Raw genomic sequence first — 22,354 nt, 5'->3', positions numbered from 1 at the left:
GAGAGAGAGAGAGTTAGGAAGAGAGAGGGGAGAGAGAGTTGGGAAGAGAGAGAAACACTGATCGGTTGCCTCCCGTGTGGACCCTCACCAGGATCGAACCGGCCCGCTTTCTGGTGCCCGGATGATGCTCCAACCCACCGGGCCGCCGGCCAGGGCCCCGGCTCATCTAAAACGGAATGGAAACCCCTCGCGAACACGTACCCAGGAAGCGCACGGTGCGCCGCAGCAGCGGGTTTATGTAGCAGCAGTCCCCGGTGACAATGGTCTTCTCCTGGTTCTCAAAGTCCCTCGTGGCCAGCTGCAGGCAGAACACCGCCGTCTCCCCAACTATTATCTTGCAACAAAACCAAAGGTTGAAGGCCATTAGACTCTAACCAACGTAAAGCAGAACGTTTTACTTCAAAAGCAGCAGCGGCGCTTCCCCGAGTGGGAAGAATCTCCGTGTTACACGGAGCCGTCTGCGTCACCAGGCCCTGTGACTGTAACGGTGTCCCCACGTGTAGCACCCACATTTCCCTCAGTCCAAGGGAGTCTGAAACGGGTACGTTATGAATACGAGTGGACTACAAGAGGTTTGTTTCATAAAACACCAATAAAGATGCTGGGACTCTATGCTATGAACACCAGCCGGAAAGAACGCGTGCACCCCTCTGTTCACAGCAGCACAGTTTGCAATAGTAAGATCTGGAAACAGCCCACGTGCCCATCAGCAGGCGAGCGGAGAAAACAGCTGTGGGGCCGTCACACCATGGGGTACCACGCAGCTGGGAAAAAGCAGGATCTCGCACCCTCTGTGACAGCGTGGAGGACCCGGAGAGCATGACGCTGAGCGAAATAAGCCAGGCAGAGAAAGACAAGTGTCACGTGATCTCACTCACACGTGGACTCTAATGAACAACATACACCGAGGAACAAGATGGAACGGGAACCCTAGAAAACTGGCCCCCGGCTGGCCGGTGCCCGAGGGGAGGGGCCGGGATGACTGGATAAAGAGGGCGAAGGCATTCCCTAAAGCCCATACACGCACACCCCATGGACACGGACGACAGCGTGGTGAGGGCCAGGGGAGCGGGGAGCAGGTGGGCAAAGGAAGGGGAGGAGGGCCACGTGCAATAGTATCAACATTAGAATTATAATTTTTTTAAAAATATATTTTATTGATTTTTTACAGAGAGGAAGGGAGAGGGATAGTCAGAAACATCGATGAGAGAGAAACATCGATCAGCTGCCTCCTGCACACCTCCCACTGGGGATGTGCCCGCAACCAAGGTACATGCCCTTGACCGCAATCGAACCCGGGACCCTTCAGTCCGCAGGCCGACGCTCTATCCACTGAGCCAAACCGGTTTTGGCAACATTAGAATTATTTAATAAAAATAACATAAATGAAATCTGCCCGGGACCTGGGTTTTCAGGAGACGCTCACCCGTTCCTGGTGTGTGACTGCATTCCGTGTTTTTTACGTGATGGGTCTTGTTAAGTTTGATTCGGCCGTAGAGACGAGAGCGAGTCTCTAGAACCGCAGAATCGGGATTCAAGTTCAGGCCTGCTTTGACCACAGCCTCTGCCCGAGCTGTGAGCTTGTCCCAGGGTTAGCAGGTGAGCTCAGCGCCCCCCCCCCCCCACCCCCCGAGGCTTGGCCACAGCCCCAGCACCCACAGTTGTAAGGGGAAGGATGGGGCACAGAGCACTCACAGGGACCTTCCCGACTCCCGGGCCACCTGGGGTGGGAACCAAGTGGGGTGGGAACCAAGGACGGAAAAGGGCCATGGTGACCCCTTTTTTAAAAAAATATATTTTAATTGATTTCAGAGAGGAAGGGAGAGGGAGAGAGAGATGGAAATATCAATGATGAGAGAGAATCATGGATCGGCTGCCTCCTGCACGCCCCCTACTGGGGATCGAGCCCGCAACCCAGGCATGTGCCCTTGACTGGAACGGAACCTGGGACCCTTCAGTCCACAGGCTGACGCTCTATCCACTGAGCCACACCAGCTAGGGCTGATTGATTGATTTTAGAGAGAGGAATAGGGAAAGAGAGAAACACCAATGGGAGAGACACACATCCACCAGCTACCTCCCCCGCGAGCCCCAACAGGGATCAAACCTGCGACCCAGGCACGCGCCCTGACCGGGAATCGAAGCTGCCGCCCGCCGTTTGGTGCGCGGGGGGTGGGGGGGGAGCTCCCACCAGCTGAGCCCCGGCCAGGGCCGTGGTGTCCTCTCTGCCACCCTCTTGCAGAAAGGGACCGTCTCCTGCAACCCCATGCAGGCAGGGTGGTCAGGAGCGACCCTCGGGGGCCCGAGGAGAGAGCAGGGTGGGGGTGGGGGAGCAGTGGCACCCGGCTGGGTGCTCCGAGCACACCTGTCTCTCCAGACAGCAGGGCAGTGGGAGCCCAGAGCCTGGAGGTGGGGCTGCGTCTTGGCCTTGCCTGGCACTCGCGGAATGGACTTAACGAAGGCACAGACCGCCCTTTGCCTCGGTGTCCCCCCCACCCGCCCCCCTGCCCTGTCAAACAGCGATGACAGAAACAACGCCATCATGGCCTGCGGAAGGGCCCACGCGCCCCAGAAGAGGGCAGTGCAGGGACAGGGGCCCATTCGATGGCCTCGGAGGCCCCGCCCAAGTCAGAGCCATGGCTGGTCCTGGCGGCGAGGGAGGGGGCCTGGGAGAGGATGTGGGGGAGAAGTTGGGGGCTGGGCACATGGTGCTAGACAGATTCTGTAACCTGGAAATCCACACATGCACCCTATGTGTTCATGTTGACCAACGTCACCCCCATAAATTTAATAAGTAAAAATAAAGGACACATCTTTGTAGGAAAAAAACAGAAGCCGAGATAGCAGGAAGTCCCGACACGAATCTTGTGTGTGTGGGGGGCGGCGGGTGGAAGTGGGGGTGGCGACGTGAGGATGCAGAGGGAGGAAGCGTGGTCCGTCCCACAGCAAAGCCCGGGTTTACCGGCGGGAGGCAATCTGTGTATTTCCATTCGCGATGAGAAGCTGGTGGGAGCGATTTAAAAACGTCTCCCGATTAAAACAAAGGCCGCTCGTTGAACTTGACGTGGTTTTTCAGGAGGAGGAGAGAAAGGGCCCCGATGCCGACTCAGCGTGCGAACGCGCAGCCTTTCATTGTGAGGCACGAGGTCCCCTTGTCCTGGTCTCCGACCTCCCGCAGGCGGTGCCGCCCCGGACCGCCACTCCCCTGAAGAGCGGCCTCCTCATTAGCGAAGCTCCGTCATCAAGACACGTGTGCGGGCCATTCGCTGGCGTGCCAGCTCTTCTACACTTGTTCCAGTTAATCCCCCCCCCCCCCGCCCCGGTCCTTATCGACAATAACGAAGCAACATGGTCACGTTTAAATACTTCCTAGGACGTTGAATAATGGAGTTTTTAGAAATGACTCTTTTTTTTAAAGTATATTTTATTGATTTCTTACAGAGAGGAAGGGAGAGGGATAGAGAGTGAGAAACATCGATGAGAGAGAAACATCCATCAGCTGCCTCCTGCACACCTCCCACTGGGGATGTGCCCGCAACCAAGGTCCATGCCCTTGACCGGAATCGAACCCGGGACCTTTCAGTCCGCAGGCCGATGCTCTATCCACTGAGCCAAACCAGCCAGGACTAGAAATGACTCTTAAAGCACAAGCAGTAATTAGATGCCCCTAAAACTAGGTTCCGCAGGGTAAGTGCTGTGGATTGGGTGTGTGTGTGTGTGTGTGTTTACTAGGGGGCGGGGAGAGGGCAGCGGGGGGTAGAAGGGGGATTTCATTCCTGGTCCAAAAAACGAGCTAAAAGTTACCAGTTCTAACCCTTCTCAGAGATCCACATGAGCACAACAAGATTCCTAATTTCCAGCTGCCTGGAGGCATTATTTTACCGCCTTCATTTTACAGATGAGCACTCGAAGGCGCGGAGAGACGCTATGCAGGGGTCCTCAAACTTTTTAAACAGGGCCCAGTTCACTGTCCCTCAGACCGCTGGAGGGCCGGACTATAGTTTAAAAAAAAACTATGAACAAATTCCTATGCGCACTGCGGGCCCGGGACGCGTCGGCTGCTAAGCAGGACAGGCAGCGGCCCCCGGCGGGCCGGATCCATGTCCTCGGCGGGCCACCTGTGGCCCGTGGGCCGTCGTTTGAGGACGCCTGCCTAAAGTCTCTTCGTGTTTATTTCCATTTTGGTGTCTGCTTCTTCTGCTTTATTTTGGGAAGAAGCGTCTGGCAGCTAAAAGCTCTCTCGTGTGAACTTGCGCGTGCGGGAGTGTCGTTTCTTCCCCGTTAGCTTTCCTGTGACAACCTGTTGGCCTTAGGAATCTGTGTTCTAGGGACGGTCCTAAGGATCCGGCCAGGCTTGGATCCCAGAAACGCCAGGGAGAGTTAAAAAAAAAAAAAAGCAAACGTCTTCTTCCTTCTTAGGAGAGACGGGCCTGCAGGAAGGACCGGCCGGCGGAGCTGTTTATGAGAATTGGGTACAAGCACCAGGGCTCTGCCGGAAAGAGAGAGTAAAGCTGAGAAAGGCCAACTCCCTCAAGTGACAGCAAACTCCACTGCCCCTTCCACGACTGTTAGGAAGCGGAGAGGAGACTGTTTAACGCAAAAGAAGAAAGGGGGCCGGCTGGTGTGGCTCCGGGGTTGGGTATCAACCTAGGAACCAGGAGGTCACGGTTTGATTCCCAGTCGGGGCCCAGGCCTGGGCTGTGGGCTCGATCCCCAGTGAGGGGCATGCAGGAGGCAGCCGATCCATGATTCTCTCTCATCATGGATGTTTCTCTCTCTCTCTCTCCCTCGTCTTTCCTCTCTGAAATCAATAATAAGAATATGTTTTTTAAAACCAAAGGAAAGCAGGGCTCATTCACACAATGAGAGAGAAAGCTCTTACTCTGACAAGGGACACAGGTGGGAAATCCACGGGCCTTTAGGTGGGGTGTTGAGATGTTACTGGGGCAGCCTGCCGTGGCCGGGGAAGGACCTGGCCCCACCTTCTTGACGTGGGGCGAAGGAAGACGAACATTCTCCCCTCTAGCACCCAAGGGCCCGGCTTTCCCACGGACCTCCTGGGGTGTCTTCTGGCCACGGCTTAAGAAGCATTCCCCGGGGACCCCGCCCAGTGTGGCAGCTCACCATGGCCGTCGGGCAGCGGACAGTAATTTTATCTTTCCCCCCCCCCCAGCTCCAAAGATCTGAGATTTCTTCCGCTCCCAAACATGAGGCTCTGCTGGACCCCAGGCCTGGGTGGCGCCCCGTCACCTCCAAGGGCCCGGCCCGCCCGAGGGACATGCCTTCCACGGACTAAACCTGTGATCTCGGGCTACTAAACCTGTGATCTCGGGCTACTAAACCTGTGATCTCGGGCTACTAAACCTGTGATCTCGGGCTCACGCTCTCCGTTCCTGACAACAGGCTTGGGATGGGACGGCGCGCCCAGGAAAGCAGAAACAGCGCTCCCTGCACATTCAGATCCATCCCCCCCTTTGCCCCCCCCCCCGCCTCCCGCATCCTGCCCCGGGCCCTCTCCTCCCGTTTCCTCGGCTTCCATTTCTCTCCGCTTTAAAGAGACCGCCGCTGTCTTCTAGGCCCGTGGTCGGCTAACTGCGGCTCGCGAGCCACATGCGGCTCTTGGGCCCCTTGAGTGTGGCTCTTCCACAAAATACCACGGCCTGGGCGAGTCTATGTTGAAGAAGGGGCGTTAGAAGAAGTTTAAGTTTAAAAAATGTGGCTCTCCAAAGAAATTTCAATTGTCGTCCTGTTGATATTTGGCTCTGTTGACGAATGAGTTTGCCGACCACTGGTCTGGGCCATCCACCCTTCCCGGAGGAAAAGGAAGGCCTGGACATTGGAAGGACTTTACTTAGGAACGCGTTCCCGGGAGGAGTCCGTGTGGGTGGCAGAGGACACCCCTCAGCTTCGCGGAGCCGTGAAACCTGCTCCCACAGAGCCCCGTCGTGAGCTGTCGGCGCATGGAGAGGCGTCACCGCTCAGCGGCTCTGGGCGCGTCGCTAGGACGGGCCGTGGCAGCGCCAAGCCCTGCGGTGCGGGGCGGTGCCCGGGAGGCTCAGACACAGTCTCCCTCGCTCTGCCTTCCTGTCTCCTTCAGAAACAAAGGGAGTCTTTCTGCCCCTGCTGTTCCGGGTGAGCAGTGTCGGCCCCGGGGTGCTGGGCCCAGCTGGTGCGGACCCGGGCAGCACCCGGGAGGCGGAGTCCAGGGCTGCCGGCAACTCCCGGTGCCCCGGCTGCCACCTCTGACTCCCCCACGGGGACCGGGCTGGGCCCGACCGGGCGCCGGGCGGGAGGGAAGCGAGTCCTCTCCCGGGCATGAGCGACGAGGGCCCCCAGGGAGCAGTCCCTCTTTGCAGCTCCCCTGGGTCATCACAACCTTCTCACCTCTGGTTTATTATATTTCACAACTGGCAGACACTTACAAAAATCTCCTATCTAATAAAAGAGTGATATGCAAACTGACCATCACTCCAACACACAAGATGGCTGCCCCCATGTGGTCAAAAATCCTGCCCCCATGTGGACACAAGATGGCCACCACAAGATGGCCAGCAAGGGAGGGCAGTTGGAGGCGATTAAGCCTGCAGGGGAGGGCAGTTGGGGGTGACCAAGCCTGCAGGGGAGGGCAGTTGGGGGGTACCAGGCCTGAAGGGGAGGGCAGTTAGGGGTGACCAGGTCTGCAGGGGAGAGCAGTTAGGGGTGACCAGGGTGCAGGGGTGGGCAGTTAGGGGTGACCAGGCCTGCAGAGGAGAGCAGTTAGGGGTGACCAGGGTGCAGGGGTGGGCAGTTAGGGGTGACCAGGGTGCAGGGGAGGGCAGTTAGGGGCAAACAGGCTGGCAGGGGAGCAGTTAGGCATTAATCAGGCTGTTAGGGGAGTGGTTAGGGGGTGATCAGGCTGGCAGGCAGAAGTGGTTAGGGGCAATCAAGCAGGCAGGCAGGCGAGCAGTGGGAGCCAGCAGTCCTGGATTGTGAGAGGGATGTCCGATGCTACCGGGATCAGGCCTAAACGGGCAGTCAGACATCCCTCGAGGGGTCCCAGATTGGAGAGGGTGCAGGCTGGGCTGAGGGGCACCCCCCCCCCCCACCGGTGCAGGATCGGCTGCCTCCTGCACGCCCCCTCCTGGGGATCCAGCCCACAACCTGGGCACGTGCCCTGACCGGGAATCGAACCCAGGACCTCCTGGGTCCACTGAGCCACCACAGCCTGGCGTGGCAGGTATCTTGAGAATTTGCCATTTGGTAGCAAAAGGCAAGTTTGTTATAGGTCCGTGAGACCCTGTGAGCGCCTGAGTCCCGTGGGCGGCTGACTCCGAGGGCCCAGGCGTGGGTGAAGCCAGGGCTCCGCACTCGGAAGAAGGCTCTCCTTCCACAAGCAGCAGCACAATCCCGCCTCAGGAGCCGGTCTGAGCACAGCGCGCCGCCGAGCGTGTCCGACGTCTGTTAAGACCTCAGTCACGCTTCCCTTCCACGTCCCCGTTACCATCTCCCCGGATGAACTTAAGCAGAACAGCGTCGCCGTGAGCCTGCAACGTCAGCGCTGAGCATCTTAAAGGGCTCGCGAGCGCCGGTATCTGTAATTCACGATGAGGTCGGAATAGTCCAGCGAATTGAAATGCTTCACATCCTGAAATCAGACGAAGACCCGTAAACACTGACGGAACCCCAACGTACAGGCAGCAGGTTTGCCGAGTCCATGCTGGCCGTCGCTCTTCCCCACGGAGGCCGGGTTTCCTTCAGCACCAACCTTCTCTTCCGCTGTGACCTTCAGCGGGGCCGGGGCCAGCCTTGGCCTCAAAGGACCGAAGATTCGTCAAGTCCCGAGGGCCCCGCCCATGGCAGCTGTGGGCCTGGGTGGTGTGTTTCTGCCCGAGGAAGCAGGAGGAGACGTCTGCTAGGGGTGGGCGCTTCGACATCCGAGTTCTCGCTTTTAAAGAGACTCCCAGCCGTAGCCGGTGTGGCTCAGTGGATAGAGCGTCAGCCTGCGGACTGAAGGGTCCCAGGTTCGATTCCGGTCAAGGGCATGTACGTTGGTTGCGGGCACATCCCCAGTGGGAGGTGTGCAGGAGGCAGCTGATGGATGTTTCTCTCTCATCGATGTTTCTAGCTCTCTATCCCTCCCCCTTCCTCTCTGTAAAAAAATCAATAAAATATAGTTAAAAAATAAAAAATAAATAAAATAAAATAAAAAGAGACTCCCAGCCCGGCTGGTGTGGCTCCATGGTTGAGCATCGACCTATGACCCGGGAGGTCATGGCTGGACTCCCGTCCAGAGCATATGAGATTAAAAATGCAGAGTCACTGCCCAGCTGGCAGCGTGGCGGCTCAGACCTCTTCTCTTACTGAGCTACAGGTTTTCCCAACCCCAGCAGCTCCCAGACGCCTGTGCCGTGTTCTGCCGATCCTGGGGTCCGCCTCGCCGACCCAGACCCCCCCCCCCCCTCACGAGCACCTGCCCCGGGGACCCGCCTGGCACCGCCCAGGTTCTGCCGCAGGACCAGGCGCCCACCTCCAGCCAGGTTCCCGCCCGTGGCCACGGCTCAGTGGCCTCCATGCCCAGCGCTGCCGGACGGAACCCAGGCCCCAGGTTACCGGCAGGTCCCTGGCTTCCCCGCCCCCATGCAGGCCCCCGGCTGTCCTGTCCACCCTCAGCTCGGCAAGGGCATCCAGGCATCCAGGTGGGAAGCTCGCAAACGGAAACACAGAAACGCGGTTTCTGCCTCTCCCCTCTGCGACTCCCCACGCGTTTACGGAGCCTGCCCCTCTGCTGGGTTTCCCGTGGCGGGACCAGAAAACTCAATCTGAGGGCAGCGTCCAGGAAACCTTTTAAAAATGTTTCTGTTGATTTTTAGAGAGAGAGGCAGGGAGAGGGAGAGAGAGAGAAACAGCCATGATGAGAGAGCATCATGGATCGGCTGCCTCCTGCACGCCCCACCCTGGGGATGGAGCCCGCAACCCGGGCCTGCATCCTGCCCGGGAATCGAACCCTGACCTCCTGGTTCAGAGGTCAACGCTCAGCCACTGGGCCCCACGGGCAGAGCACAGACGGAGGTTCGGAGCACCAGGGGCAGGTACTACCCCGAGCTCTGTTTCTGTGTTTGGCGGCAAGACTGTGACAAGTCTAACTTCTCTGCCTGGGCACCACGTCCAAGTGACGGTGAGCCACGCCGTGCGGGGCCTGCTGCTCTGTGGGTGCTGACTCCGCAGCCCGAGGTCAGGAGCCTGGCCCCACAGCCAGGCCTGCGTAGCCCTGTCAGCGCACCTCTGCCGTCCAGACTCTGCTCAGAACCCGCTTCCCAGGCCCTGGCTGGGGCCTGCTGGGAAGGGTCCTGGTCGGGGCTGGGGACCGTGCCCCCACGGGCGTGTCTCCCCACCTGCTGTCGGACTGGCCGCCCTGTCTTACTCAGGGGTGCCTTCCTCCGTCTCCCTACCTCCTCCCTCCCTCCGACTGCCCGCCCTGCCCGCCTCCCAGTGCCCAGTTCCCGACCCCCATCCCGTCAGGGGCCCGGGCTCGGCGCTGCATCCGGTGGCCAAGGGGCCGTCTATGTGAGCCGCGTGCCAGGCGCTGCCTGCCCACACGCCCGGCTGCCCACCTCGCCTTGGCCTCCTCGGTCCTAACTGTCCCACCAGCTCCCGGTCTCTGCGATCAAACCCACGGCAGGTGCCAGGGCCGCTCCAGACCCCTTTTCTTTGGGGAAAAGGAAACCTACATCTGGCCCTGGCCGGCTTGGCTCAGCGGACAGGGCGTCGGCCTGCAGACCAAAAGGTCCCGGGTTCGATTCCGGTCAAGGGCATGTCCCTGGGTGACAAGCTCCCCCCTGGCCCGGGTCCTGGCCAGGGCTCATGCAGGAGGCCAGCAATCGATGTGCTTCTCTCACATGGATGTTTCTCTGTCTTCCTCTCTCCCTTCCACTCGCTCTAAAAACCAATGGAAAAATATCCTCGGGGGGGATTAGCAACAACCACCCTCCACTTCGGGTTCCGCCTGCAGTGCCTGCCTCCCTTCCCGGCCCAGCTCTTCACACCTGGCCGCGTCCACCCTGCGGAGCCGGGACCGCGTCAGCGCCTGCGGTTCCTGCTCGCCGTGCCATGAACCGGCTGCTTCCCCCGCTTCCTCTGCGGCCCGTGATGTGCTTTCTCACCGAATTCCTTCACGTTCTCCCTTCTGCGTGAACGAGCCAAACGCTAAAGAGCGTGTGCACACCATAGAACGTGTGCCCATCCGGCGAGTCCCTCCACGGCTTGCTGTGCCAGAGCCGGCCGCAGGGACCCTTCGGAGTCGCTCCCCAGGAGCGGAACCCTTAGTGACACGACTGCCTTGAGCAGGACACGGCATCGTGCAAGGAAGCCGAGCACACGGGGTCCTTCATCCCGTCACCTGGACCATCTCGGGGCCTCACCCGCCAAGAGGGCCACGGCTCCGCTTCACGCTCGCCTCCAGCCACACTTCCTGAAAGCATCCCCGTCGCGTGGCCCCAGGCGTCTGGAGCCGCACACAGGTGTGTGTCCCTTTAATTTCCAAGAGGAGACGGAAGGCATTCATTGCACAGGTGAGCACGCCTGGCACGCGAGTTGGAAAATGCAAGTCAAGCTGACGGAATTGCAGAAGCAAAACGCAGCGACAGGAGGAAGAACGGCCTCGCCCCTGTAGACGGTCGCTGTGCGTACGCGGGCTTCCGTGCTTGCACAGATATCCGTCTGTTAGCATTGTTAACTTCGCAAATAGCGGTTTAAGATCATATAGGATGCGTGTCACTGGATTAACTTTTTTTTAAGCCTCCCTGGAGGATATGTTTTACTGATTTTAGGGAGAGGGAAAGGGAGAGGGAGAGGGTGAGAGGGAGAGAGAAAGAGAGAGAGAGAGAGGAACATTGATGTATGAGAGAAACATGGATTGGTTGCCTCTCATACACACTCACACTGAGGATCCAACCGCAGCCTAGGAGTGTGCCCTGACCAGGAATTAAACGGACAGTCTCTCAGTGCATGAGAGAATGCTCTAACCCACAGAGCCACACAGGCCGGGGCTGAGTTAACTCCTTCCTAACTATCTAATTAAAAGTTGATTCCACAGTGATGTTTGCATTTTTTTAATATATTTTATTAATTTTTTACAGAGAGGAAGAGAGAGGGATAGAGAGCTAGAAACATCGATGAGAGAGAAACATCGATCAGCTGCCTCCTGCACACCTCCTACTGGGGATGTGCCCGCAACCAAGGTACATGCCCTTGACCGGAATCGAACCTGGGGACTTTCAGTCCGCAGGCTGACGCTCTATCCACTGAGCCAAACCAGTTAGGGCTGCATCTTATCCTATATCATAAAAGCCTAATATGCTAAGTGTCTGGTCATCCAGTCAGCCATTCAACCAATCAAAGCATAATATGCTAATGATATGCTAAGGCCATTCAACTGCTTGCCATGACATGCACTGACCACCAGGGAGCAGACAGTTAACTGGTCGACCAGTCGCTATGATGTGCGCTGACCACCAGGGGGCAGACGCTCCGATCGGTAGGTTAGCTTGACCTGGACTGAGCGAGACGGGACAGACATGCCCTGGAGCCCTCCTGTGGTCCCTCCCGGGCCCTGATCATGCATTGGTGGGGCCCCTCGGCCTGGCCTGTGCCCTCTCGCAATCCGGGACCCCTCGGGGGATGTCAGAGAGCCGGTTTCAGCCTGATCCCACAGGCCGGACCAAGGGACCCCACTGGTGCACGAATCCGTGCACTGGGCCTCCAGTGAAAATGTAAGTACTCTGGAACACACTTGGCAGCCTGCCCCCTGATGAAGGCTACCCCGGATTCCTTAAAACGCTAACCAATATTCGAGTGCGTTTCCTTTAGTTTACTAAAAACCACCACCGGTCACAGAGCTGGACTCACTTCTGCAAAACGAGGAGACGCAGCTGTCCCATTTTGCAGATGGAGAAAGTGAGGCTGAGAAGGTAGAAAGTGTATCCCAGGTTTACCTCCACAGGCTGGAAAGGGAACGGACTCCAACCCCTGAGTGTCACTGTAACGCATTTTCTACCAAACAACCTCACGCGCTGAAACAAATCGCCTCTGCACGCCCTCCCACTCGGTCCTGCTGCCGGGTCCCATCCACCAGGAAGGGCTCCCAGCCTAGGCGACCTGGCGTGCCCATTTCCTGCTCTCCTTGACTAGCCAGCATCCCCTCCTCTCTGGAATCTTCTATCCCAGGGGTCCTCAAACTTTTTAAACAGGGGGCCAGTTCACTGTCCCTCAGACCGTTGGAGGGCCGGACTATAGTTTAAAAAATAAAACTATGAACAAATTCCTATGCGCACTGCGGGCCCGGGACGAGTCGGCTGCTAAGCAGGACAGGCAGCGGCACCCGGCGGGCCGGATACATGTCCTCGGCGGGCCGCATGTGACCGGCAGGCCGTAGTTTGAGGACCCCTGTCCCTTCCATCGTCCTCGCCCCTCGCCAGCACCAGCTCGGCGCCCCTCGATCAGGACGGGGGCGATTGAGCTTCTGGAGGACAGGAATCCTTTCTCCCACCTTTGAATCTGCAGAACCCATCACACACACAGCCTTGTCTGGGGAGGGCTGAGGGAATGTTTGTGTTTTTTTTTTAAATGTTTTTTTTTAATCGATTTTAGAGAGAAAAGAAGGGAGAGGGAGAGAGAGAAACATTGATGAGCGAGAGATATTGATCGGCTGCCTCCTGCACACCCCGTATTGGAGACTGAGCCCGCCACCCGGGCCTGTGCCGCCCGTGAATCGAACCAGTGACCTCTCGGTGCATGGGACGACGCTCAGCCCACAGAGTTGTGCCGGCGGGCAGATGTTCTGTGATGAAGCTGGAAGAGCGAATTACTGAACCCTCGCTCACTGGGCCTGCATGAGCCTGCGAGCAGGCGACAGACAGAGCCTGTACCCATCTGAGTGGGGGTGGTGCCAAGGTGCCCAGGTTTCATATTCCACCCTGATGGGGAAATGCTGGATTTCCGTGAAATGTCTCCATAAACAATAAAATCCTGCTTTCAGCCCCCCGGTTCCTCCCGTAAGCGATGATGGCCCTGCCCGAGCAACACCGAATCTTGTCTCTACTCATCAAAGTCGTTCTGCAAAGCCCCCCCCCTTTTTATCGGCGCCCCCCATCCCCTGCCCGAGGAAAGCAACTCTTGTCAAAGGGACCTGCCTGCGCTGAGTCACCTGAGTCCCCTCTTAGTCTACGATCACTAATGAAAAGGTACCGAGCGTGAGTCACAGGCCCTGGGCGACAGTGAAAGCATGACTCAGCTCGCCCAGCAAGCTGCCGGCCCTCCGATCCCACGGCCGAGCACCGGAAGCAGCGGCCCCTGCACCGTGCACGCGGTCCCGCTGTGGAGCGATGGGCGGCTTGATTTACAAAATAGGGAGGTGGTGTGCCCTTTAAAGCAACCAGGGTGTTGTTTGGGAAAAAATAGCGCCGGGATATAGAACGTGTCTGGGGAAATGAGCTTAGTGGTTCCAGAGGGGAAATACAAAGGTTTTAATGATTTTCTACACAAAATGGGAGCCCAGCCCGTGTGGCTCAGCGGCTGAGCGTCGTCCATGCACCAGGAGGTCACAGTCTGATGGTGGGTCAGGGCACATGCCCGGGTTGGGGGCTCGATTCCCAGTAGGGGGCGGCCGGAGGCAGCCGATCCATGTTTCCTTCTCACATCAATGTCTCTCTCTCTCTCTCTCTCTCTCTCCATTCCTCGCTCTAGGATCAATAAGTAAGTCCTTGGGTAAGGATTTATTTAAAAATTTTTTAAAAAGAGCGAGAGCCTTTGTCATGACTAAGAAGTCCCAGCTAAGTAGCACGTTCTCTCTCACGCTGATCACACATCTCTTCCCCAAAAGGGGGGAGTGTCCCCTGGCCTCCCGGATCTGTATTCTAGACCTCACCCCGGAGAAGTGGAAGGGGACCCCGAGGCCTCACGTGACGAGGAGCCGAGGGGAGAGGAACAAGGGACTCTTTGTCAGACCAAAAGGTCGTCCCGCAGTTTTGACTGAGTCTCTTCATTCGTGTTGGTGCCGAGCACCCCAGGCCGCAGCAGCACCCCAGGCCGCAGCAGCACCCCGGGCCCCAGAAGCACCCCAGGCCTCGGCAGCACCCCAGGCCCCGGCAGCACCCCAGGCCCCAGCAGCACCCCAGGCCGCAGCAGCACCCCATGCCCAGCAGCACCCCATGCCCAGCAGTACCCCGGGCCCCGGCAGCACCCCGGGCCCCAGCAGCACCCCGGGCCCAGCAGCACCCCAGGCCGCAGCAGCACCCCGGGCCCCGGCAGCACCCCGGGCCCCGGCAGCACCCCAGGCCCCGGCAGCACCCCAGGCCGCAGGAAGAGTCACGGCCCCGAGGGAGGCCTGGTCCCTCACCTGGAGGGGCCCGGAGCGCATCCCCACACGGTGGGGCGTGTGTCTGCGAACCCGGCCTTCTGCCTCCCGGGGTCTCTGGGATCAGAAGCTGCTTCTCAGCATGAAACACACTTCCGGGCACCCGGTGTGAGGAACGTGGACCAGGAACCAGGAGGTCGGGGCTCAGTCCCCAGTGGGGGGCGGGCAGGAGGCGCCGATCCATGATTCTCTCCCATCACTGATGTTTCTCTCTCCCTCCCTTCCTCTCTGAAATCAATAAAAATACATTTAAAAAAGGAAAGTACAGTTTCTGCGGCACGACCGAAAGCACCCCTACAAAGGGGGGTCCCCGCATTAGGAGCACCTGTCACAGCACACCCAGCGTGGAGGTGCTGTTTGTATGGACACAGTCCCGCCCCCGTGGGGAGGAGACAGCGCTGGTGTGGGGCCACGCAGGTGCAGGTGTGCATTCCCACTCGGCTGCCCTTTGACCTCACAGCCTCGGAGCTCCTGACTCTGCTCTGGAATGTGTGGAGAAGGGGGAGACTTTACCCCTGGTGTGGGCTTTGGAGCAAGCCAGGTAAGCTCGGTTATCCTTATTTTCAAGGTGTGCTACCCATGGGAGGTGTTCCACCAACACTTGTTCAAGGAAGGAAGGAATGAGGGAGGGAGGGAAGGAATGAGGGAGGGAGGGAAGGAAAGAGGGAGGGAGGGAAGGAAAGAGGGAGGGAGGGAAGGAAAGAGGGAGGGAGGGAAGGAAAGAGGGAGGGAGGGAAGGAAAGAGGGAGGGAGGGAAGGAAAGAGGGAGGGAGGGAAGGAAAGAGGGAGGGAGGGAAGGAAAGAGGGAGGGAGGGAAGGAAAGAGGGAGGGAGGGAAGGAAAGAGGGAGGGAGGGAAGGAAAGAGGGAGGGAGGGAAGGAAAGAGGGAGGGAGGGAAGGAAAGAGGGAGGGAGGGAAGGAAAGAGGGAGGGAGGGAAGGTGGGAGGAGGGAGGAAAAGGAAGGAGAGAATGGAGGGAAGGAGGGAAGGAAGGGAGGGAGGGAGAGAGGGAAGGAGGGAGGGAGATAAAGAGGGAGGGAGAGAAAGCAGGCGGGAGGGAAGGGAGGGAGGGAGGGAGGGAGAAGGGGGAGGGAGGGAGGGAAGGAAAGAGGGAGGGAGGGAGGGAGGGAAGGAAGGGAGGGGGGAGGGAGGGAGGAGGAAGGAAAGGGAGGGAGGAAAAGGAGGGAAGGAGGGAGGAAAGGGAGGAAGGGAGGGAGAGAAAGAGGGAGGGAGGGAGAGAAAAAGGGAGGGAGGGAAGGAGGGAAGGAGGGAGAGAAAGAGGGAGGGAGAGAAAGAGAGAGGGGGGAGGGAGGGAAGGAAAAAGGGAAGGAGGGAGGAGGGGGGAGGGAGGGAGGGAGGGAGAGAGTCCTGGGTCCTCACCAGCTTTTATCCCCAGGGTCCCACGAGAAGAGGCTGCTGTAAGTCTTCGCTGTCTTGCTGTTAATTAACAACTGATTTAATGAGCATTGTGGATATTTAAAAATGGTTTTTATTGATGGAAGTAGTGACTTCTAATCAGCCTGACGAATGCTCAACACGGACTCTATGGTGCAGTGACAGACTCCCAGCCCTGTGGGTCCACGGGAATCGCCGGAGACACCTCCCGCCCCGGAGCGAACAAGGGTGAGGTGTGTGAGGCCGGCCCCCTGTACCCCGCGGCTGGCTCCCCGGGGACGGGGCGTAGGGGACAGCCACTGGCTTAGGGGGTTTCTGCTTGAGGACACAGAACCCCGAGGCCCTGGCTGACCCTTCACTCAGGGTTTCCTCTCCTGGACACATTGCACTTACGAAGCAGGGAGGGCCCTGGCGATCGGCCGCTAATGACCGTCATTAAGGAGCTGTGTGGCCATGGTAACCTCATCACCACAGAGGTCAGCGGCCTGGAAAACCACCCACCACAAACAGCCGGGGAGGGCGTCTGGTGGCACGGCTGGGGTGGGACGGCAACGCCCGGCTGGGAGGGGCTCACGGCTAGCCATGGGGCGTGCAGGGAGGAACAAGAAGAGCTCATCTCGGCGCCGTCACGTGTGACGGCGAGGAAGGCGTCAGAGGGGAGCGTGCAGGGCTTCTGCCCTGGAGCCCAGGAGGCCGTCCCAGGGGCGCTGATGCCAGGCCTGGAAGGGCGATGCAGGATGTGCCAGGCAGCTGGGGTTTTCTTTGGGGCTGGGAGACAGTCTATCAGGGGTCCTCAAACTTTTTAAACAGGGGGCCAGTTCCCTGTCCCTCAGACCGCTGGAGGGCCGGACTATAGTTAAAAAAAAAAAACTATGAACAAATTCCTATGCGCACGGCGGGCCCGGGACGCGTTGGCTGCTAAGCAGGACAGGCAGCGGCACCCGGCAGGCCGGATCCATGTCCTCAGCGGGCCGCATGTGGCCCGCGGGCCGAAGTTTGAGGACCCCTGGACTCTAGATGTTAGAAGCAAAGGAGATAAAAATGTATTCCTACAAAAAGGAACAAATGCATTACACACACACATCCTATATAATCAGAGAGGGATATGCTAATTATCCTCACAGCATTACCACCGACCAGACCTCCAGGAGGTGGAGACCTACAGGACGGGGCAGGGCAGGGCAGCAAGCTATGAGGGTGGGTGGGGGGAGCTACAGGAGGGCAGGCCAGCGGGAGAGCTACAGGAGGGCGGGCCAGCGGGTGGAGAGCTACGGATTTGTGCACAGGGTTACTAGTATATATATATAAAATAATAAAAGCGTAATATGCTAATCAGACTGGACGTCCTTCCAGACGAAGCCGGGGCTGAGAGGGAAGCCCGATTCCTCGGTGCCAGAGGAAAGCGGTGCTGGCCGCCAGGAGGAGGAAGGCGGACTCTTGCATGAATTTTGTTTGTCAGGCCTCTAGGATATATACACTGAGTGGCCAGATGATGATGATCTCTGAATGCATAATAATCTGGCCACTCAGTATATATATTAGAGGCCCGGTGCATGAATTTGTTCATGGGTGGGGTCCGGCCAACCTGGCCAGGGGGAGGGGACATGGGCGGTTGGCCGGTCTGCCTGCTGGTTGAAGGCCTGGTCAAGGGGACAATTTGCATATTAGCCTTTTATTATATAGGATATACACTGAGTGGCCAGATTATTATGTGTTCAGAGATCATAATAATGTGGCCACTCAGTGTGTGTGTATACACACACACACACACACACACACACACTGAGAAATGTCCACCCAAAGACTGTGTTGAGCATTTTAAATACGCCTGGTCTGCAAAATAGATCTCCACGATTCTCTTTGTACAAAATAGCAGGTGGCTCTCCTGACAGTGACTCTCCAACCACCCCGGTCACAGGTGACTAAGGAAGTAACCCGCCCACATTCTCCGACACGGTCTCCACAGGACCGAGGGCAGCAGCCACCTCACGGAGTTCACAGTGCCCTCCTGCAGAATGACATGCCTCCCGAGGTCCCGGTCTGTTCACAGGGTCCCCGCAGACGGGGCGACGATGGGTCCCATCAGAACGTGCCTGCTCCCCGGTGCGGGCGGGGACGCTGGGCCTGGGAGGCTGAGGTCTAGGGCGACTCCCTGCTCTCAGGAACCAATGAAGTTGTCTTTAAACACAGATTTTAAACTCCCCATTTCCTGTCTGACTGTCACTGCGTCTGTCCACGAACAAGCATGTGGGTGCCGCCAAGAGCATGCTGATACAGCGTCCCTGGCTTAACCCTCCCCGTCCTGGAGGGGGGCCACCGTTTGTGGCCGCGAAGTAACGGTTCCCGCCCTCGATGCGGCATTCAGCAACCGGAGCAAACCGCCTCAGCTCCCCAGACGGCCTCCCCGAGAGGGTGGGTGATGAACACACCGTGTCCTTTCCCTGCGCACAATCGATAACACTATCGGCGTCTACGTGAGAAGAAGAGCCATCGCTTACTCAGTATGTCACGCATGCTTACTGTGAAGGCGTTTTTTTAAAAAATATGTGTTTATTGATTTCAGAGCGGAAGGGAGAGGGAGAAGGAGAGAGAAACATCAATGACGAGAGAGAATCATGGATCGGCTGCCTCCTGCACGCCCCACACTGGGGACGGAGCCTGCAACCAGGCATGTGCCCTTGACTGGAATCGAACCCGGGACCCTTCAGCCCGCAGGTCAACGCTCCATTCACTGAGCCACACCAGGTAGGGCGAGAGAGTGATTCTTATGGAGTATCCACGATGGGCCAAGGGTGGTATTTATATATTAAATCTAACCTAAGACTCAAAATCCTGTGACTTAGAAAACTGAGGCCTAAGGAGCTTAAGTACCTTGTCCAAGGATCCCTGTTGTCCAAGGTCACCCTGTTTGATGTTCAAGGTCACCCAGCCAGAAGGATCCCCAACTGTTAACACAACAGCAGGACGGACTTTGAATCCAAAGCCAAATTTGTTAGACTCCAACCCGGTCCCCAAGTCACCACCATAGAAAAAGGATAACATTGAAAAGATGCATTGCGTTCGGTGTTAGATACCCACGTTTCCCGAGAATGAAACTTGTGGCAGTGAGAGGAGCAACTTTCCAAAATCCGTCTGAAGCAGGAGAGGCGAGTCTCAGAAGCGAGAAACCATCTTTTCTGAAGACCCTTTCTCACTGCGGCCCAAGGACTGAGGGACAGGGGAGGGGACAGAGCACAGGTCTGAAAGAACGCTGTGTGAGACACCAAGTCTGCCGTGGCCACAGGGACGGCCGAGTCGGTTAAATTCCGGGCATAGCATGTTTGGCTGTGGTCCTTGCGCAAATTACTTCATCTGTCTAAGTCTCCTTTTCCCAAGTGGCAGGTGACAATAATAATAATTGCTTTCAGTCCGGCCGGTGTGGCTCAGTGGCTGAGCATCGACCTAGGAACCAGGAGATCATGGTTCAATTCCCGGTCAGGGCACAGGCCCGGGTGGTGGGCTCCATCCCCAGTGTGGGGCGTGCAGGAGGCAGCCGATCCATGATTCTCTCTCATCACTGATGTTTCTCTCTCTCTCTCCCTCTCCCTTCCCCTCTGAGATCAATAAAATATATTTTTTAAAAAATAATAATTGCTGTCAGAAAGAACGCAAACACTGGATGGGTAGAAGGTAGACAACTCAACCAAGGATGGCAGCGCTGCCACGACCATTAACGACAGCGAGTTCCTGCACGTGACTGCCACACCAGCCCCCGGAGAGGCGTGGAGCTGCCCACTGTCCTCGCCCCAGAGCCGAGGGCAGCCGAGGGCACCGCCCAGTGAGCCTCCGAAACCCAGCTCCCCTCGCACACTGACCCCCCATCCCGTCTCCGGTGCCCAAAGAAACATGGCATACACGTGGGCCAAGCTGGCGCCGCCCCTCAGCCGCCTCTGGTCTCCCTTCTGCATCGGTAGACCTGACACGGGTCTCGTGGGCACGCAAACCCCGCACCTGCTCTCTGCTTGCGGGTGGCCCTAGTTCACACCTGACCCTCAGGGTCCTCCACGTTCCGTGGAGAGAGTGTCCCCTGGAGGGGGCTCTGGAAGCGCATGCGGCTCTGGGGATTTGGATACCCCCCCACACCCCGCACTGACTAGGCACACCCCCTTTCCCCTCCTCAGTCCCCCCCAAGGGGCCAACAGTCAGACATCTGTGGGCCAATACCTTGGTGTCTCGAACTGGCACCCGCCACCACGGCCGAGCAGCGCGGCTCGGAAAGTGCTCTCATTTCAGTGAAACCCAGCACAGCCAGGACCCAGGCTGAGCAAAGCATCACCAGTGATGGTGCAAGGGAGCCGGGTCCCCAAGGGGCAGCTTTTTCTCTAGAGACACACCGGCCCTGAGCCGTGTCGCCTCCCGCCTCCCGGGAAAAACAGGTGCTGGGATCCCAGCGAACGGCCTCGAGGAGAACCGACTTTTTTTCCTGGTCCAGCTTTTCCCATGGGAGCGAGCTGGGCCAGGTTTCCGGGTCCCTGACACACGTTAGCGGATGACAACGGAAACCAAGCAGGACATTCCCGGGGCGGGGGGGAGGACCCCTCCCCACACCGCAGGCTGGGGCTGCAGGCGAGCCCGGCCAGGACAGTCACCCCAGGTCAGCGGGGCGGCCCTCCGTCTGCTCCTGGAATGCCTTGGTGCGCCCCGCACTTTTCCTTATGCTGTAGCTTACTGAATGATTTCCCCCAAAATCCCAGAAAACACGAATATCCAAACCGGACAGAACAGATGTTCTGAGCATTCACCACTGCCATGGGCAGACCCAGCCCCTGAAAATAACACGGCCCTCCTCACTTTTAATTTCCTGTTTGTTATCTGTTATTTGTCTGGGGGGGGGGAAGAGGGGGGGAGGGAGGACGGAGGGGGAGCCACAGGAAGGGAACCTCCAATACTCTGACAATATCACAGGAACCACAACGTTTTCGGAGAAACACACCAATTCTCCTACCAGGACCTGTGCGTCCCCTCCACATGTGTAAATGATTACATGCTTATTAATAGAACATGTTGACTCTACTGCATTTGCATATCAATCTAATAACTGCCTCTGCAGATGCGTGCACACGTGTGTCCGTATAGACACACACACACACACACACTCACACACACACTCAGAGTCCCAGAGCCCAAAGGCCTTCGTGGCCAGCGAGGCTGTGGCCGGAAAGGACCCCGCGGGCCCGGGAGCGGGAGTGGGGCAGCCTCGGTAAACGCTGGGACTGACAGCGCCTGCCCCCAGCAAGCCCCCAGCTCAGCCTCTCCATCTTGGGGCGTCCCTGCTCCTTTAGGGGGGGCTGCGCCCCTGGTCAGGGGAGCCCCATGGGCACCTTCACGGACCGGGCAGGAGCTGGTGGAATGGGAACAGGCATCCCAACTGGGGAGTCGTCTCGGGAGTCCCCTCCACACCCCAGCAGTGGATCCCCTGTCCCAGTCCAACCTGGGAGCCAGGCCACCCGCTGATGAAGTCAAGATGCACCCCAATGCTCGCCCTCACCCCCAGGCCCCAACCCCCACCCCCACCCAGCCTCTCCGACAGCCCTCCGCGCCCCTCCCCCGCTGGCTGCAGGCGCCGCAGGGGTGCGGGGTGGCGCACGGGGGAGGTCGATGCGAGCTCCCTCCGCACCCACGGGGACGCCCTAGCGGTCCCCTGGGGAGGGGGCTGCCCGCCACACGGACACGCTCGGGGAGGCCAAGGCTCGGCGGGGCCTCCTCCCCGAAGGAAGGAAGGGAGCGGGGCGCGGGGCGCGGGCGGGCGGGCTTACCACGAGCGCGGGGACCCCGGCGGCCAGCGAGTAGAGGAGCGCGGGCGGCACGGCGCTGCTGTCCTCCGGGCCCGGGTAGGGCTTGCGGTAGGCGCTGTCGTGACAGAAGAAGCCCTGCACGTTCACGGCGAACGTGTCCGTGTACTCGAAGTAGTACGCCAGCATCACGGTGCCTGCCATGATCACCATCTGGAAATAGAGCATGCTGCTGGGCCCGGGGCAGCTCCTCGCCGAGCAGCCGCGGGCGCGGGCGGCGGGCGCCGAGGAGGAGGCGCGGAGGCCGGGCTGCGAGGGGCGGCGAGGCGCGGCGGGCGGGGCGGGGCGGGGGCGGCTACCCCCGGACGGCCCCGCTCCCCTCCCGCCCCCTGCCCTCTGCAAGCGCCGCCCGCTGGGGCGCGGGGTCGCGCGGGAGGGCGGGGAGCCCGGGGCGTGGGAGCCTCCTTGGTGCAGCGGCGCCGGTCAAGCCCCCAGGCCGGCGCGGAGGAGGCGGCGTCGGCGGGGCGGCGGCCGCGGCTGGGACAGCGGCACCTGCGCCCCTCGGAGGGCGCACGCGGTGGAGCAGGAGAAGCTCCTCGCGGGGGGCGAGGGGAACCCGGATCGGGGGGCGGGGAGGCGGCTGAGAAGGAGCCGCTGGAAACTCCCTTCCGAGGCAGCCGCTGGGCGGTTCAGGAAACCCGCACGGCGCCGGGGAGAGCGGGGCGCGCACGCGTCTGCAGAGCGCAAACGCCACCAGAGCGCCCGGTGGCGGCCGCGCGGCGACTCCCAGCCACCGCGCCC

At 59.1% G+C, this 22,354-nt stretch overlaps 1 protein-coding gene across 1 annotated transcript in view; it reads right to left on the bottom strand.

Annotated features, from left to right (window-relative positions):
* Positions 1–22,029, bottom strand: part of PLPPR5 (phospholipid phosphatase related 5) — a 46,784-nt gene extending 24,755 nt beyond the window's left edge. Inside the window, exons 1-2 of the mRNA XM_080648028.1 lie at positions 21,578–22,029; positions 202–334 (exon numbers count right to left, since the gene is read on the bottom strand). Of these exons, the coding sequence (XP_080504154.1) occupies positions 202–334; positions 21,578–21,781 (337 nt within the window). The 5' untranslated portion in view covers positions 21,782–22,029. The remainder of the gene's footprint in view (positions 1–201; positions 335–21,577) is intronic.
* Positions 22,030–22,354: the final 325 nt, after the last annotated feature.

Source organism: Plecotus auritus (genome assembly GCF_963455305.1).
Source record: "Plecotus auritus genome assembly, chromosome: 12".
Classification (NCBI taxonomy): domain Eukaryota; kingdom Metazoa; phylum Chordata; class Mammalia; order Chiroptera; family Vespertilionidae; genus Plecotus; species Plecotus auritus.
Note: the sequence above shows the minus strand (reverse complement) of the source record. Positions and strands in the feature narration are given on the sequence as shown.